General features: G+C 49.0%; 1 protein-coding gene across 1 annotated transcript in view; it reads right to left on the bottom strand.

Annotated features, from left to right (window-relative positions):
• The window catches only part of ccdc13 (coiled-coil domain containing 13), a 74,342-nt gene that overhangs the window by 13,500 nt on the left and 42,030 nt on the right, over nt 1-18,812 (bottom strand). Inside the window, exons 10-13 of the mRNA XM_038798519.1 lie at nt 13,326-13,480; nt 10,234-10,317; nt 6,897-7,016; nt 6,633-6,781 (exon numbers count right to left, since the gene is read on the bottom strand). Coding sequence (XP_038654447.1) covers nt 6,633-6,781; nt 6,897-7,016; nt 10,234-10,317; nt 13,326-13,480 — 508 coding nt within the window. The remainder of the gene's footprint in view (nt 1-6,632; nt 6,782-6,896; nt 7,017-10,233; nt 10,318-13,325; nt 13,481-18,812) is intronic.

Raw genomic sequence — 18,812 nt, 5'->3', positions numbered from 1 at the left:
ATTTGCAAGGCTATGGGAGAAGGGTGGGTGGAGGATTATGACGAGCTGGATTGCTCCTGCAGAGAGCTGGCATGGTTCTCAGCAGCCAAGTGGTTTCCTTTTACACTCAAGCCATTGTATGGGCTGAAGCCCTCTGTACAGCATCAAATTGGGGGAAAGCCTGCCTGTGCTTGGCTGGCTCACCCTGCAGCCATTTAACAGCTGTAATTAATATAATAATAAGAACAATAATAACAATAATCTTTATTGTTGGGTCTTTCTTCCCCCACCAGGGAGGAAGTTCCACCTCGAATAGACACCAAACAAATGTCCAGCAGCTTCCCTGCCTCAGCAGCAGTGGTGGTAGTAAAGGCTGCCATTGCGACTGCATGCAACAAGGAGGTACCGATGGAGCCTGGACTTCCAGCTAAGTTTGGGGATTCAACACAGTCAGTCTGGCAGGCCTTGGTAAGGGGGCTGGGGAGTGAGGGGGTGCAGTGGTGGCCCGATCGACACGGAGGAGTTAGTGGGGGAGGAGGGGGGAGCTGGTGACCTGGACACTTAGCGAGGTTCTTCTCTGCTGTGGAAAAAATCCTAGTGGCAGGGGAAGAATCCCTTAAGTGGCCATTAGTTGCCATGCTGCCTAATTTTACACTCGGCCCCCAAACCCCAACTGCCCGGGGGGGGGGGGGGGGGGGGGGGGGGGAATTCAGCCCTCTGGTTCTAGAACTTACTATAAAATGCAAGTTGTTGTTGTAATAGGAATGCACTTTCAGGCACCCTATACTTTTATTTTGAAAGGAAGGTCCCTTCCAGTGTTGGGGAAGTGCAAGTTGATGTTATGTACATTGGGGAAGGGAGCTCTTAAAGGTACAATGCAATTTTTCTCCATTCATAATTTTCAGTAAGTATAGAATTTCCTACCAAAGCATTCTTAAATGCCCCGAAGTGGGAACATTACAATGTTATGCACCTGCCGTAAGGGCACCTTTAATCAACCTCTTCCTCGGGGAAGAACCGTCAACAACAAATGAGGTCACCTTCTGTCTCTCAACTCTTGTACCTCTACCTCCTTGAGGACCAGTGTGGCAACCAAATGCAGCATCAGCTGTTAGCCGCCCACAGATGTATTGCACAAGTGATGCATTGTTCAGTTGGTACTGGCACTTTCACCTTCTTTACCAACCGATAGTCACAGCAGCAATATACGGTTACTCAATCTCACAAGAACAGGGCGGATGTCAAGGGACATCAATTATCTCATCCATGCGGCCTTTTTATAGCTCCTCCTGTGTGTCAGTTACTGAACATGCATCCTGAACCTAAGTTGTGTTGGGAGAGCTTTCTGTGGGAGGCACTGTTAATATACCGATGTTACACAAGTTTCAGTCAGGTGGAACTGTAGCCCTTTGTATAGGCATCAATGCTCACTGAGCACTGGCGGGATCAAAAGGTGGCATGAAAGTTCTAAAAGAGCAAGTAGAGAAAGACTGACAGTCTTGAGGACATGTTATCCCGGTATGTATACTTGGGAGCATCCTTGTTATAGGAATCTTCTAATAAGCATTACCTTGGTGCCTTTTCTCAGGTCTATCCTCTACTTCCACAGCTGCAGCCAGCTGCCCCAGAGGCGCAGAGGGAAATCACTCTGCCAGCCAACACCTGCTAGGTATCGCAATGACTCTTCTTTGAGAAATTGCTCTTGACAACCAACTGTGCAAACTCTCCACAATTGCCTTGAGGGCACTATCTGCAAACATGCCAGTGTGCTTTCCAAGTGCTCCGTTGGGGTGAAGGAATTACAATCTTTATTCCCCGCCTCTTCAGTTCATATGAGATGGCATTTTAATTTAGCCTGCATTTCAAAATGGTTATTTCATTTTTAAATCAATGTCTTTTGTAATTTGCAAATCATGAAATCGGACTTTTGCTGTCGCCTGCTCACCACTGTGTTTGTTCTGAGGTGTCACTATTCTTTAAGCTACAGGAAGGTTCTGCAAAGGCACAGAGGAACAGAAATCGGCCATTCAGCCCTTTCAGCCTGTTCTGCGATTCAATTAGATCCTGCCTGATGCGGATCCATAACCTAATACGAATCTAGCAATCGCTGTTTTGAAATTATCAGCATTTTGGAGGAGAGAGGTCCAGATTTTCATTAGCTTGTATAAATAGTTGCTCCTGATTTCACCCCTCGTTCTAAATTAAAGGTTATTCTTCTCCAGAGCCCCTGCACTGGAGGAATTGCTTCTCTCGATCTACCTTATCAACTCCTTCAATCATTTTAAACACCTCAATTAGATCATCCTTTAATACACTAAACTGAAGGGAACAGCAGTCTATGCAACTTGTCCTATCCTTTCAGCCCAGCGTCATTGTAGTGAAATTATTCAAAGCCAGGATACCCAAGCATGTGTTATTATGGGTTGTCTCAGGGACCTTGAAATATATCACATATATTTAAATTTACATTCCAATCAGGTCCATAAATCAAAAATTACTGTTCCCAACACATGGCGCTTTGAGGATTTACCCACTAATGGCAACATGGATGGAATTTAATGTCACCTGACCAGGTGAGTTTGTTGGTGGGGCGGCATTTAATCACGTGGGGACCCTGCCACTTTCCAACCTCCACCCCAATTAAGTCTGTGGCTTGCGTATGGTTTTCCCATTATGTGGCCAATTAAGGCCCATAAATGAGCAGTTAGCGTATTTAATGCCCTGCAGGAGCACGGCAAACAGGCACGTGGGTGGGGCCGTACATAATTCAAAGCCACTCCGTTTCTGATAGAGGGAGTGAGGGGTCTTCGGAGAGCCAACCCCTGCCCTTTCTGCCGGCCTAACTCCACTCACGTTCCCCTTGCGACCTGCTTTCTGCCAATACTCATCCGTGGCCTGGGATCCAGTGACGATACCAGGCCTATGGTGGGTATGATACCAGGAGCAGTCACCGCCACCCAGGTGGCAATGCCATTCAACAGATTTTCTGGCCTCTGATTGAAAGGAGGGCTTCTATCCCCCCCCCCCCCCCCCCAGGGTTCTTGATCCCAAGGAAGGGCCCTTACTATCCTGTTGTGCCCAAAGGGTGGGTAGCTGTCCAACTGGCGAGCAAGACCCCCGTAACTTCCATTAAATACTGCCCAGCATGTCCAAACTCTTGACTTCGAACTGAACAAACTAGTGAATGTATGTGCAACTGGGCTGAGAGCCAGATGTGACCAGTACTGTTACACAGCAATGGTTATTGGGTTTAATCAACACGGGGGACAGATGTTTATTGTTTTCCAGAAGTGGGACAATGTTAAATTGGAGGGTAATAAAAACTATTGTAGTGGTTTCTAAATCATTGGTTATGCCTCAGCAAGAGTGTTTTCACTGGCAGGAGGGTCAGTAACCAGAGTGTAATGATATGTATAATTTAAGGAGAGTAAAGGGGCTGGTTTAGCTCACAAGGCTAAATCGCTGGCTTTTAAAGCAGACCAAGCAGGCCAGCAGCACGGTTCGATTCCCGTACCAGCCTCCCCGAACAGGCGCCGGAATGTGGCGACTAGGGGCTTTTCACAGTAACTTCATTGAAGCCTATTCGTGACAATAAGCGATTTTCATTTTTTTCATTTCAAGGGTTAACAAGATGATGTTCGTGTATATCAACACTAGATGGCATCACTGAGTAGTCTTATAAAAGGCTGCGTCTCTAGGCATTCTGGGAGAAGCTGTTGGAGAAGTTGATGTAGAAGGATAGTGAGAAGTTGTGTTAGAGTGTAGGTTATATATTAGAGAGATAATTAATTACTGTATCATAGATTCAATACTATTATTTTGTTAGCTGTTACTCAGTAGAGTGTGCAAACCATTTCAAGTAGTGAAAATTCATAACATGATTTCAAGTAGTGCAAAATAAACTAGTTTTGATTTAAATATATAGCTTTATATTCTTTGTCAAAACTACGACTTTGGCTATCTTGGAGAACAATACAAGAAACATAACACAGAGGACACAAATTTAAAATGATTGCCAAAAGAACCAAAGTGGAGATGAAGGGAATTGTCTATATAGAGTGAGCTATGATAAGTGGTGGAAGAGATTAAAAAGTAACTTTCAAAAGAAATTATATACCCTTGAAAAAGTAACATTTTCAGGGGAAAGAGAAAGAGCAAAGGGGGGCTGAGGACAAATTAATCTCTTTTTCACAGGGCTGGCATAGGCATGATGGACAAATGGCCTTGTTCAGTGTTGTACAAGTTTATGGCTGAGATGCCAGGCCCTTGAGGGCCCGATGTCATGTGTTGGGTTATTGAGTCATATAGTTTTACAGAACAGAAAGTGGCCCTTTGGCCCATCGCATCTTTGCTGGCCATCAAGCACCTATCTATTTTGGAACCTGCCGATTGCTCAATGGGTAAAAACTGCACTTCAATAGTGCCTATGGCCTGGATTGTCACCGAGTTGGGATATCTCAGGAGCCCTTTAATAATGACACGAGGGTCCCAAATCTTAGGATTATCGACCCCATTCCCTGGGTTTCCGAATCCCTTTTGAGGATAGGGACTCATAGAATTTACAGTGCAGAAGGAAGCCATTCGGCCCATCGAGTCTGCATCGGCTCTTAGAAAGAACACCCAAAGCCCACGCCTCCACCCTATCCCCATAACCCAGTAACCCCACCTGACCTTTTTGGACACGAAGGGCAATTTATCAATGGCCAATCCATCTAACCTGCACATCTTTGGACTGTGGGAGGAAACCGGAGCAGCAGGAGGAAACCCCGCAGACACAGGGAGAACGTGTTAACCATTGTGCGACTGTGCTGCCCGACTGATTCAGATCAAAAGCCTGCATCCTGAATGACCAACGTGGCTGGCTCTATTGTGGGGATAGGCATGTTTTGGTCCTCTGCAATATTCATGCAGTCGGGCCAGCTTTTCAGCCATTCAGGCTTCACAAGACCTCGGAGGGGTCACAAAGCATTGTCGGCATGAAGGTACCTTTTGAAATAGAATTTGAAAAGGTCCTCATCTCCCCTGTGCCAACGTATGCCTGCCCAAAGAACCCCTTTGGCCCCTCATTCCAAGCTATATCACATCCATGCGTTTGCACCCACAATACAATGTATAGATGCAATAAACGCAATGACAGTGGGATACGAGTGTAATTTTGTTTTAAGCCATTCATTCGTACAAATAGCTTTTACTACATCCTAATAAAGGTGTCAATCATCCAGACCCTTTAAGGTTTCAAAGCAGAAACTGCAAACATTTGAAACTCCTTTATCCAATGTTTATTTACATTCTTGTGTAAATAAATATCATGCACTTGTCAGCATAGATCAGAGAGCCATAGCTGTCAATCAGGCAATGTTTTCTCTTGGGCGCGGGTGCTTAAACAGGCTAATGGATTTCTGGGCCTTGGCCAAGCCTCAGTGTGTATTCCTGGCCAAGAGCCCAGAAATCCAAAATCCAATCCTTGTGAGCACTTTCTCCTGAGCCGGCGGGCTCAGCCAGGAATTAATCCGACTCCTCTTACCCACCTCGGGGATGAAAATCTAGACCTACATTTCATTGGCTGTAAAGTGCTTTGGGATGTACTGAGGTTGTACAAGATACTGTTCAAACTCCAGTCGTTTCCCCTTTTGCCAGCTGCCAGTTCCAATTTTACACCCGTGTCAGGTGGATGTACCTTTAAGAAATGGGTGTTTATCAAATAGCTGCAATGATGTCAGTGTGTGGATGGAGCTGGGCTGTCTTTCTGTCTTTCACTTTTGTTATGAGCTGAAAAGCTGCTTTGTGGCTCTGATTTGGTTTTGTTTTCAGAGTTGGAGAGCTGTATTCAAAGCAAAGAGATGTGTGAGGGGCTGGTTTAGCACACTGGGCTAAATCGCTGGCTTTTAAAGCAGACCAAGCAGGCCAGCAGCACGGTTCGATTCCCGTACCAGCCCCTCCGGACAGGCGCCGGAATGTGGTGACTAGGGGCTTTTCACAGTAACTTCATTGAAGCCTACTCATGACAATAAGCTATTTTCATTTTTTCATGATCTTTCTCTCTACAAGCTAAAGAATGTCTTCAGCTCACTTGATGATTTCAAAGTAATACCTGTTTCTGTAGAGCATTTAAACCTGCGGTCTTTGTTTAAAAAGTGTTTAACTTATGGATGTTGTTTGGGAAGGTATTAAAGGTTACCTATAGAGTATTGTATCTGTGGGGTTACGTGTGTTGGTAGTTGATGTTTACTTTGTATTTATAAAATGTTAACTGGGTTCATAGAATAAACATTGTTTTAGTTTTAGAAATACTTAAGGTCTCTGTTGCATAACACCTGGAGAACGGACCCTTGTGTCCCCCACAACCAAAATCTATTAAAAGTCATGGGTCAGGTGAACTCCATGGTATACTTTGGAGTTTTCTAAACCCTGGGTCATAATAAACGCTGTAGTTGTAACAACAGGTAGAGGAGTAAGATAAGCACAACTTAGATTGTTATAGCATATTTAATATCATAAAACTTCCCAAGGTGCTTCACAGCAAAATTATAAAGCAAAATAAGAAAACCGTGGTGTCTGCTTCAAGTGGCAAGGTTGGGATTTAGAAATTGCTACAGTCAGAGCTCCTGGGGGTGTGAGGAAGTGTTGTCTGCTCTGGGTCACAATGCACTTACTTGCTTTGTTCTTACTGGAAGACCTGTCATGGCTCTTTCCGGCATCCAGTTTGGCTTTTCCAAGTTGCTGCTCCAAAGTCACAGACCACCGGCGCTGCTCGAGAAGTTTCTGCTCAGCCTCCAAAACCTTGTCATTGCTCCCTTCTAACCTGAAGCACAGTCAGTGGTCTGGTCATTAGTTTTATCTGCCCCCAAAGCCAAGCCTGAAAATTTCAAAACATCTTCTTACGCCGGAGGACAAAGTCAATCATGCCTTGATCTTACCTCTTCTGTAGGATGGTAACCAGCTCCATTAGTTTGTCCCTTTCTACTTCTGCGGCTTGGTAAAAAGCCCTGTACTCGGTGCACTGTAACTGCAGAGCTTTCACATCAATTCCAATGATGCTGTGGAGAAAATAAATCCGTAAAGGATCCACAGTTCCATTTGTTTTAAATTTATATGCCATATGTTGTGTTCGGAGAGCTTTTGCTACCCAGTTTCGGCATAAAGTGTACTGGAATCAGGTGCAGACCAGAGCTCCCTTGATACTCACCTGACAGCATACCGAAACTTTAACCGCGGAAAAGCACCACCACCTTCTCAAGGGTAGTTAGAGATGGGAAATAATTGCCGGCCTAGCCAGCGACAACCACATCCCATGAAAGAATATGGGCTGGATTGTCCGATCCCCGATGCCAAAATCGCATTTGGCGATTGGGAGGGGGGGGGGAGAATTCCTGATGACGCCGAAATCAGGGACAGCGCAGCTTTCACAATGCTTTGCCCTCCACGGCCTCCGTATGCCGGCTGAGGCCCGGCCCCTGATGCTCCGCCCCCAACCGGCCAAGTTCCCGACAGTGTGGGACACGTGTGGTCTCACCCGTTGGGAACCCGGCGCTGTGGCTGCGGACTCAGTCCAGCGCTGCCACAGTCGGGGGATGGTCGGATCCGCGGGCATGGGTGGACTTATTCGGGGCTGGGGGCACTGTGGTGGTGCGGTCCAGGGCGCGTGAGCCGGCCGAAAGGGGGGACATTTTGTGGGCCGGCTCACGCAAACGGCATCCGCCATGAAGCACGCGCGGCCGCTGCAGGCCGCCATCAGGCACATGCCCAGCCACAGACCTGGCAATTCTCCAGGCCATATCCACAGCGAGAGCTGAGAGCTCTGTGCTGTCTGGCTGCTAGCAACCCCCTCCCCCACCCCGGAACAGGGAATTGATGGCTGTTTCATGACAATGTTTCCATCGGGAAACAACACCGTTTGCATGCCGGCGTGGGGACCGAGTCTCCAGAATGGAGAATCCAGCCCCATATTTAAAAAAAAACATCTCTAATTCACCAATCTGAAAAGGACACTCCCTTGTGCTTGCTCTTTCCTCAATGCACCATTCCAAACCTAGCTAAAGAATTCCCTGCAAAGGCTACTCTTCAGCTCTGGCTGGAGACCCACAAGGATCTATCTTTGCCCCCCTGTGACTTCTCATCTACATGCTGCTCCTCAGTGCCATCATCAAAACATAGACGTTCCACATGTACACTGATCACACCTAGTTCTACCTCACTACCATCATCCCTCTTGACCTCTGCTTTGTCACAGTGTGAGCAAAAATCACCTCCAACTACATGTTGGGAAGACTGAAGCCACAGTCCTTGGTCCCCAGGACAAACTCTCTTCCTTTTTATAAAGATTCAGAGCACCCAATTCATTTTTTTCCAATTAAGGGGCAATTTAGTGTGGCCAATCCACCTACCCTGCACATCCTTTTGGGTTGTGGGGGTGAGGCCCGCACATAAACGGGGAGAATGTGCAAACTCCACACGGACAGTGACCCAGGCTGGGATCGAACCTGGGTCCTTGGTGCCGTGAGGAAGCAGTGCTAACCACGCGCCACCATGTCTGTGACAAACTCTCTTCCTGAACCCCTTACACCATCCCTCTTCCCTGGCAATTAGCTAAACCTCAACCAGACTCTCACAGCCATAGTGTGAATTTGACCCCAAAATGAGCTTATCCATCAGCAAGGCCACTTACTTCCCGTCCTGTAACACTGCCCAATGCTGCCAGTGTCTCAGCCTATCTGCTGCTGAAACCTTCGTCCTTGCCTTTGCTGCCTATAAACCCGACTATTCTATTGCTTTCCTGGCCAGTCTCCCAACTTCACATTTCAATAAATTTCAGCAGATTCCCCTAACTCGCATGGGTAACTCAACTCCTGACTCTCCAAAGCCTGTCCCGTCATCCGCTTGCGTGGATCAGTGCAGCTCCAACAGTCACGAATCTTGACACCATCCAAGACAAAGTAGCCCGCTTGATTGGCACCTCATCCAGTCACTCCTTCCACCATCATAGCAGCAGCAGTGTGTACCATCTACACGATGCACTACAGCAACTCATCTAGGCTCCTTCGACAGCACCTTCCAAACCCGTGAGCTCTACCATCTCGAAGGGCAGCAGATATACGGGAACCACGACCACTTGGAAGTTCCCCCCCCAGGCCACACGCCATCCTGATTTGGAAATATATCGCCGTTCCTTCACTGTTGCAGGGTCAAATTGCTGGAACTCCCTCACCAACAGCACTGTGGGTGTGCATACACCACATGGATTGCAGCGGTTCAAGAAGGCAGCTCGCCACCACCTTCTCAAAGGCAGTTAGAGATGGCCAACAAATGCTGGCCTAGGCAGCGATGTCCAGATCCCACAAACGAAAACAAACCCTCTGGAGTTCCGTTCTTTTGTTCATGGTTGAACCAAGACTGTAACAAGGTCAGGAGCTCCAGGTGATCCCAAAGAGCTTTACAACCAGTTGCGCACTTTTGAACCGTAGTTGGTTTAAACATGCCTGCAAATTTGGGCACAGCAAGATCCCATTGACAGCAATGTGATAATGACCAGAGTGATTTTGGTTGAGAAATAAATATTAGCCAGGGCACCATGAAGAGCACCCATGCCCATTTTTTGAAATAGTACCATTGGATCTTTACGTCCACTTAAGAGGGAAGATGGGACTTTGATTTAACGTCACACCTGCAAGAAAACACCTCCGATGGTGTGGGATTCCCCCAGTACTGCATTAGGGACGTCAGCCTTGATTATATATCCAAGTCTCTGGGAGTGTGACTTAACCCTACGACTGTCTAACTCAGAAATAGGCGTGTGCTATCATACTGAAACAACTGAACACCTGTGTGTTGGCAGGGCAACACTGGAATCCAGGAGCAGTGCGGGGGGGGGGGGGGGGGGGGGGGCTATCAGCTTGTAATGTTCCCACTGAAACTGGCATTCACACAGGGGAAAGTAAAAAAAAGTAAAAGGGTTAATATCAATTGGCTGAGTTAGTGCTAGTTCCTCATTTTACTAGTCTTGCTGGGGTGATGGGGATGGAGGGAAAAAGCAGCAAGAAATGTTGTTTGCCAGGAATACATTATTATTCTTGCTGCTCTGCAGGCGGGGTTGTTTTTTAATAGCACACTTGTCTCTGAATCAGAAAGTTGCAGCATCAAACTCCACTCCAGAGATGTGTGGGCCCAGAACCCTGACACTACACTTGCTCACAGAGCAAGAAAATTCAGACTTGCGTCCTAAACAGAAAACATGGCGCATATGAAAGACGAGCAAACCTGGTGCATCTTCCGACAGCATTCCCTGAATGGGGTCGCAGTGCTGCAGATTCAATCAGGATGTGGCCCATTTTGGACACTGAGCTGTTGAGGAGATCAAGAAAATAAATGCACAACCTTTTAAGTAGCAAGTATAATCACCTCAATCTGTAACAAAGCTGAGAAGCTGCGACACTTCCTAGGTTTTCAATGTTACCCATATCATCCCTTTCTCCCATATTTACTTTTGCTTTTAAAATAAATACTCATATTGCCACAGTGCTTCACTTCTTCGGATGCGGGTTGCTGAAGTACTCATTTCACCCCGCTACAATCACGCTGGCCAACATTTGCTTTTGCCTGATCAGGCCTGGCCTCCCTCCCGATTGATTTGGTTTCTCCTCCTTGCTTCGGAATGCTTTCTCCCCTGAGGTGCATGAGCTGACCACCCAGGATGGAGCATTTGTTCGACCATCAGTCAAGGCCGACATTTCATCCTGGGCCCTCGGAATGAGGGGCCAATTATTTCCTGCACTCCTACTGGAATTCTGACTCCCACGTCAGGGCATTCTGAGCAAGAAACCACCCAGGTTGAAGAAAGGAGCGGCTGCAACCTTGGCTCTCTGATCTGGGCACCCGGCTGGGAGCGCTGGAATGCACTCCAACATTCAATGGCCGCGACGGGGGTTACCTGCTCACAAAATAAAACACGGATTTACAACTTCTAGTTGCATTTAAATTGGGGATGACAGCTGATGTGTTGGGCAGGCTGGGTCGACGTGGACTACACTTGATGCAGTGTAGCGAGAGACAGACTTCCAACACTTGATAAGATGAAACACGATTTTATTTAACGTCTTAACTATTATACATGTTCAACTGTGGGTTGACACTATGCTGACTTGACTGGAGACCTATGTACTAGCCTGACCAGACTTACTAGCTATCGCATGGTGTTTGCACTGTCTAGCTCACGAGCTCTGTCTGTCTCAGTGGCTGGGTCCAGAGAGAGCGGGAAACCTGGTGCCCTCTGGCTTTATAGTGATAGTGTCCTGTCTGGTGATTGGCTGCTGTGTTCTGTGTGCTTACTGGTCATCCTGTGTGTCAATCACTGCCTGTCTGCACTCCATTATATACATGGATGTATATTATGACAACATCTGGAGTCTTGTTTGCCGAGCCGTGCCATCAAGTGGCGAGACGTATTCTATCCCGCACTCCATCACATTCTCAGTCTCAGGGAGACTCGCTAACTCATGCCAGGGAGAGAAAAGCCAGCGAGTCCGTCAGCAACTCCGGCATGCTGGTTTGCATTGTAAAGTGTTGCCTTATTTCTACACAGACAATGCCTCCTCCTGTAGTCCCTAAATTCCAACTGTGAAAAGTTACCATAACCAAAGAGCTCAGACTAAACAAACAACCCCCAAAGTAATGCAACAAATTAGGATTGAGGTGAAGGCAGAAAGACAGAAAATAAAAACCTTGCACGGGAGGAGGGAGAAGGGGCTCACTGGATGGATGTATAGAATTGGGAGACACAAGGCAAAAAGGCGACGAGAAAAGCAAGCCCAGGAAAAGCACCGCAACTTTCAATAACCCAGAAAGCAGCAAAGAAGCAGGCAGAGAAAACGTGGAAACCAAAAATAAAACAATGCAGAATCTGGCTGAAGCCAACGTGGGGGTCAATGGTGGTGTAGTGGTAATGTCACTGGACTAGTCATCCAGAGGCCCGGGTTGATACTCTCTGGATATGGGTTCAAATCCCACCACGACAAGGACTTTGATATCAACTAATACATTTGCAATATAAGGCTGGTCTCAGTAATGGTGACTGTGACAACCATCATCACCCACCTGGTTCATCAATTCTCTATAGGGATGGAAATCTGCCATCCTTACTGGGTCTGGCCTGTATGTGACTAAAGCAATGTGGTTCATTCTTAAAGTCCTCTAAAATGGCTGAGCAACCATTCAGTTCAAGGGCAATTAGGGCGGGAGCAACAAATGCTGCCCTTGCCATCGATGCGGACATCCCGTGAACACAGAGGGAGAATTCAGAATGTCCAAATTACCTAACAGCAAGTCTTTCGGGACTTGTGGAAGGAAACTGGAGTACCCGGAGGAAACCCACGCAGACACGGGGGTAACGTGCAGACTCCACACTGTGACCTAACTGACCGGGAATTGAACCTGGGACCCTGGAGCTGTGAAGCAACAGTTGTATTCATGAGAGAACTCTCCTAAACAAAAAATCAGTGACACCTTATAAATCAGACGGAAGGCCAAGGGGGTCAAAACGGGTTCCAAACAAATAAAAGGAATGGATGGCATTTATCTGAGTGGCTGGAGAGGAGGTCTCTGAAGCATTGGCATTAATTACAAGGAAGCCATTCCACATCGGGTATGCCATGGATCACGTGATATTGATATTTAATAAAGGTGCCAGAATAGACAATTGACAAATTAGTCTAACTTGTCTAAAATGTCTAAAATTAGTCTAAAACTAGTCTAAAATGATGAAACTGATTATCAGACAGTGACAACTCGAGTGAATTGCGACAAGCCAGATTAATTGGTGAACCTGAACTTCCAAAAATCTTTTTGCAGAGTTTCAAATGAAAGTCCCAGTGTTGGGAATTCATAGACAAGCCCCAGATATGGATAAGAAACTGGCTGAAGGGTAGGAAAGAACAAATAGTCAGGCGAGGAATTATGTCAGAGTGCAATTTGTACAATTGTCTAAAATTGGACCCCTTTCTCTTCCCGCTGGTTTGCAAGACATCCAGTCGACTTATTATAGAGCCTTGGCCATACATACTGGAGTTCTTTTGCTCTTCCCATTATTTGGAAGCAAATTTCACAAACTGGAGAAGGGCAGAGGCTGCCATCATTTTTTATTTGGGTGTCGCTGGAAAGGGCAGCATTTATTGCCCATCTCTTGGGAAGGTGGTGCAGAGGTGCCTTGGTGACAATTGGTGGCTTCCCAGGACATCTCTGAGGATAGTTAAGAATCAGCAACATTACAGTGTCATTACTTTGTGGAGAACACCAAACTTTTGCACGGTCTGAGCTAGGTGACTGTCTCTCATTTCATACTTTCTTATTATTCTTACCGAGCAGAAAATGGCCTCTCTGGGAGTTCATTGTCAGCCGCCAGAGAATTCGGGGTTGAATGTCCACTAAAGTTGTCTAGCTGAGCTGAGGAAGGACGACAATCAGGCAGATTTACCACCGTCTGGTCAGCTGAAAGTTTCTTCTCTTGATGTTGCTGTATAATACAATACAGTAAGTCCCCGCTTAACGTTGTCTGGCTTAACTAATAAAGTAGAACTGTGTACCTGTTAAACGTGGTCAGTTTCACTTTACTGCTGTTTGCCACAGACCTCCTTTTCTGTCACTCCTCTGCTCACAAAACCTTTCCCGCAGTGCTTCCTCCATCTCCCTCAGTGCCTGTACCCCACCTGCCATCCACCCTTGCTCCCGGGCCTCCCCTTGCTCCCAAGGCCTCCATCCTGCCTGCTGTTCTAGTGTTAGTCTCTGGGGTCTGCTGTCCTTTTCTGGGCTGCTTACCCACCTGCTGCCTCTGCTCCTGGATTTGCTCATGCTGAACACCCACTGAAGTTCTGGGCTCCATCTAGTGGCAGTGGTTGGTCAGTGCAGATAGTTTGGGGACTTCAGCCGGGAACTGGACCTACCAACTTCTCTGCCCTGTCGATAGAGCCTGGCCAAACTACATTATAAGTACTGCATTTCTTTTATATTTTGTGACGCGTTTTATTTTGCAAGTTACTGCAGTGAGAAAATCATGGTGTTCTCATCAGTTCTATTCTTTCATTCACAAACTCCTCTTTCATAAGTGAAAGTTGATTTTCGGTGTCAGATTTTCCTTCAATTGCTTGTTATCTGCAATAAGTTTCTCATTTTCCCCACAGTACTTTCCAAAAGTTTAAGATCACCATGATCAACTAACTGCCTGTTGCAATACAGTTGTCATCACATTACTGTCTCCACAGTCCAAATCATTATCTCAGTTAAAATCTATTCCTACGGTCAGTAATTTTGGAATAATTCCCACCGTAACAATTGCATTTACAAAATTACTTCTTAAATTAACTTGACACAAAGAAGCAGGTTCATCCCTTTCATTAATACCTTTTACTTCACAACACTTGCTGGAATACGAATCGGGCGTGATTCTCTGGCCACGTTACACTCCCGCTCAAGTGAAACGAGGCCGGTGAACAGTGGGAGAGGCCAAAAGTGAGAACCGTGCCAGGTGCCAAACACTTTGCAACCGGCCCGCTCCCGTAGGCAAAATCAGGATCCCGCCATAGTGTGGCGAGAAACCAATTATCGTCACTTAATGCCCACTTCCATACAATTAATGAGAGCCACCCTCTCCCATTGCCTTACAGATATCGAACGCTATGGCAGGGATGTTGCCCTTGTGGTGCTACTGCTAGGCCGGGCATCCAGATGTCGGCAGGAGAGCAGCGCCTGCAGATGCTCGAGGCGGCAGCCCACGTGTCGGACCCCCTCCCACACTCAGAGGATACAGCCGCCCATCAGGGCAGGGAGGGACCCAGAGGGGGAGTCCCACAACGGCCCAGGGTGTACAGGCGTCGTTGGTCATTCAAAAAGATGATGGATCGCGCGTGCCGCAGGAGGCTCCGCCTCAACAAGGAGACGGTGTGATACCTGCGCCATGTCACCACATGGAGGAGGCAAACACCCGCTCTCTGTGGCCATTAAGGTCACCGCAGTCCTGAAACTTTACGCCTTAGGATCATTTCAGGGCTCAAGCGGGGTATTTCACAGGCCACAGCTCACAGGTGCATCTGACAGGTAACAGATGCCCTGTTTGCCCGGGCGGAAAACTACATTATCTTTGACATGGACCAATCCCAACAAGATGCCCGGGCAGGTTTCTCCTATATCGCTGGGATGCCCCAGGTCCAGGGGGTCATAGATGCCACGCATGTTCCCTGCATTCACCAGGCCATCTGGGGGTGCCCTATGTTAACTGCAAGGGTTCCACTCCCTCCATAAACATCTAGTGCGCGACCACCAGATGAAGATAATGCACATGTGCGCGTGCTTCCTGGGGAGTGTGCACGACAGCTACATCCTGGGGCAGCCGGCCATCCCCGGCCTCTTCGAGGAGCACCCCAGAATGAGCGGCTTGCTCTTGGGGGCTAAGGGGTATCCCCTGAGGACCTGGTTATTGACACCAGTACGGAAGCTGGAGACCGAAGCGGAGACCAGGTATAACGAGGCCCATGTGGTCACCCGGGCTGTGATCGAGCGGTGTATCGGACTCCTCAAGATGCAGTTCTGCTGCCTTGACCGCTCCAGTGGTCCAGTACACCGCACGGTGGGTCACCCACTTTGTGGTGATCTGCTGTGCCCTCCACAACCTCACACAGCAATGGGGCGACGAGCTGGATGTTGGTGATGAGGAACATGTGGCCACCTCCGAGGAGGACGACGAGGACAAGGATGAGGAGGTGCCAGACCAGCGGCAAAGAAGGACGAGGCCAGGAGAGAGACGGAGGACCAGCAGGATGCTGCAGGACAGGTAGCAGTGGTGGCGGTCCAGTAAGCCCCAAGGGCCAGGGAGGCCCTCATACTCGCCCAATTCACTTAGGACGTGGCCTGGTCCGTTACCCCCTCCACTCCCATTTCTCACCCGTCCAAGGTATGTTTCACTGTCAGCGGGTTTCTGTCGCGGGCTAGGGGATGATGATAACCCGCAGAGAGCTGAGCACCAGTGCTCTTCAATCTATGTCCGAGTCTGACCCCTGCCTGTCTGCTGAGTGCTCCCTCAGACCCATCACCTGCACGTGGTGTTCCCAGGGTCAGGGGGGAATGCCTGGAGAGAGGGGCCAAGGGTTCGGAGGTTGGCCCACATTGCGGAAGAAAGTGACAGAGGCATTATAGTGGTTGTGCACAAGGATGTTTAATGTGTAATACAAGTCCCCACTCTCCTGATGGTGCTGCACCTGCTCTCCCAACTCCCACCCCTCCACCTACCATCCCACACCCCGCTCCCCCAGTGCCCTCGATGTGTTTTGGCCTCCATCTCTCCCACTAGGTTTAGGTGTTTCCCCAGGATGCATATCAGAGGCGGAGGCAGCCAGCTGCTTACCTCATCCCGTGGCCTTCGATAACCTTGGAGGGCGTCCTCTGGAGGCTCTGGGACATGAGGGGCCCGGCTCACTTGTCAACGGCACATGCACAGCCTGCCACCCTGTCCCATGTGCTGACTTCGAGACGTGGCCTAATCAGAGGGGTGGAACTCGGGGGAGCTAGTGGCCACCGTCACCACTCCCACTCGGTGCCCATAAGGCCCCGGGATTCACCCTGGGATGGAGGGGGCAGCTGGTTCTAGCCCCGGAAGCCCCTGCATCATCTGGCTCTGCCAACCCTGGCGGTTCCCCATGCTCTGCACCATCGTGTTGACGCCCTCGGCGATGCTTCTCAGTGATTGGCACAGGCTCTGCAGTGCCTTGGTAATGCCCACCTGCGACTGGGTCAAGCTCTACTGCTCCACCTGAGAGTGGGACATGTCCCGCAGAACCTCATCAAGGTCAGCCTGGGTGACATCGCCCAGCAAGTCGGACATTGTGCCGTGACTCTCAGCCATGACCGTCACCGACGCCTTGGACACCTTCACTAATGGTGCCGACGTTGTGCACCAGGCTCTCCACTACGGTGGCCACCCTAGCAGTATTGGCCTCAGTGCCACGCACTGCCGGTGACATCTCCTGTGCCCGTAGCCTCTGGGACTCCTCCAAGTGGCTATGGATCTGCTGGAGTGACACTGACATATCCCGGCTACTCTCTAACATCTCTGGGTAACTGTTCCACAGGCTCAGGCTGGGTCCACTAACATGTCCCACCAAGGGGTGTGTCTCTGCACTGGTGGAGGGTGGGAATGATATCTGTGCCGCGATTATAATGGTGGCATCCTTGGGAGTCAGGAGAGGGTGCCGCCTGGGATGGGGCGGCCCCATTGGCTGGAGGACCTGCGGGAGAATGGACATGCGATCAGTGGAAGGGACGGGTCAGTCAGTAAGACAATAACAATCACGTTTGACTGGTCTCCCGGATGGAGCCTAGTGATTCCTCACCTCTGCGGCGTCCGCCAGCCTCTGCGTGGGTGACCGCTATGTCGTCGGCCACCCCCGTCACCTCCAGGGCACAATCCTGAAAAGAGGTGAGGATTCTTATGTCTGGCATCCCTCCGCCAGTCTGGGTCCTCTCCCGACGATGATGGGAGAGCTTTTCCTGAGGAGACACAGAGAGGGCGGCGTTAGCCACATATATGGTTCACAGTGGTGGGAAGGAGGTGTGGAGGGAGGTTTTTTGGGGGGGGGGGGGGGGGGGGGTCACATGGGGAGGGGATGCTTTCTTGTGGGGGGGCAATGGTGTGCACTCATTCATGCTGCCCAGTGTAGGTCATTGACATTTTTTCGGCACTGGAGGCCATCATCTGGCTCTGCCAACCCTGGCGGTTCCCCATGCTCTGCACCATCGTGTTGACGCCCTCGGCGATGCTCCTCAGTAATTGGCACAGGCTCTGCAGTGCCTCAGCAATGCCCACCTGCGACTGGGTCGAGCTCTACTGCTCCTCAGCCACGTCCATCTGAGAGTGTGACATGTCCCGCAGAACCTCATCAAGGTCAGCCTGGGTGAATCACCCAGCAAGTTGGACATTGTGCCGAGACTCTCAGCCATGACCGTCACCGACGCCTTGGACACCTTCACTCTGGTCACACTCCCCGAGCTCACAGCTGTACCACCTCGTCCCAGGCAGCACTGGGTGCCCTATGGCTCACCCTCCGGGACCCTCAGGGGAACAGACCATTCCTCCTGGCCTCCACTGCGTCTAGTAGCCTCCCCAAGTCAGCTCACCCAAATCTTGGGGCTGGTCTCCTCAGCGCCAGCGTGCTAGCTGGGGTTGGCAAAGCAAGTGCAGCTTAAGTGCTGCCCAACCTTCTTAGCGACGGGCTGACAAGCGGGGTCCCGGTGAATTAGCTGACGAGCCTTCATTTGAGGCGAGGAGCCCGTGAGGCCTTATTAAGTGGACCAATTAATGTTGAATTGCGTTGCCGGCCTCGCTGGACCGGGAAGCGCGTGGCTACCGCACTTAAAATTTGTTCCGGAGATTTGCGTCCATTGTATCATCAACTGTCATCAATAATTCTCTTAAAATTTCAGTTGGTTTACTTATTTTGCTTGACAACAGAAAGCTTCTCCCTTTAAAACAGAACATCCCGAATCTCCAATAGCCTGACTTCCTTCACCAGGACTCAAATAATTCTCTGAACTATCTTGGGATCCAGCTCACTTTCTCGTGATTCTAAAAGAGCACGTTTCACCCGTATCAGGGCGACAGTTTTAATAGCCATTTCCTTTTCAGATATTTCCTTTCCTACTACTGCAACTGGTCTTCCATTTAACTTCCAACAATCTGCCCCAATATGTTCCACTTTGTTACAATGAAACACTTAGGCCTCCGAATGCCTCTTCCACCCTCAGCATCTTCCTTTCTGAATGGAGGTGAAATTTCCTGACTATTCCCAACTGCTCCATTT

The sequence above is a fragment of the Scyliorhinus canicula genome, chromosome 5 (assembly GCF_902713615.1).
Source record: "Scyliorhinus canicula chromosome 5, sScyCan1.1, whole genome shotgun sequence".
NCBI classification, from domain to species: Eukaryota; Metazoa; Chordata; class Chondrichthyes; order Carcharhiniformes; family Scyliorhinidae; genus Scyliorhinus; species Scyliorhinus canicula.
The sequence above is the reverse complement of the archived record's forward strand: the minus strand, read 5'-3'. Positions and strand labels throughout refer to the sequence as shown.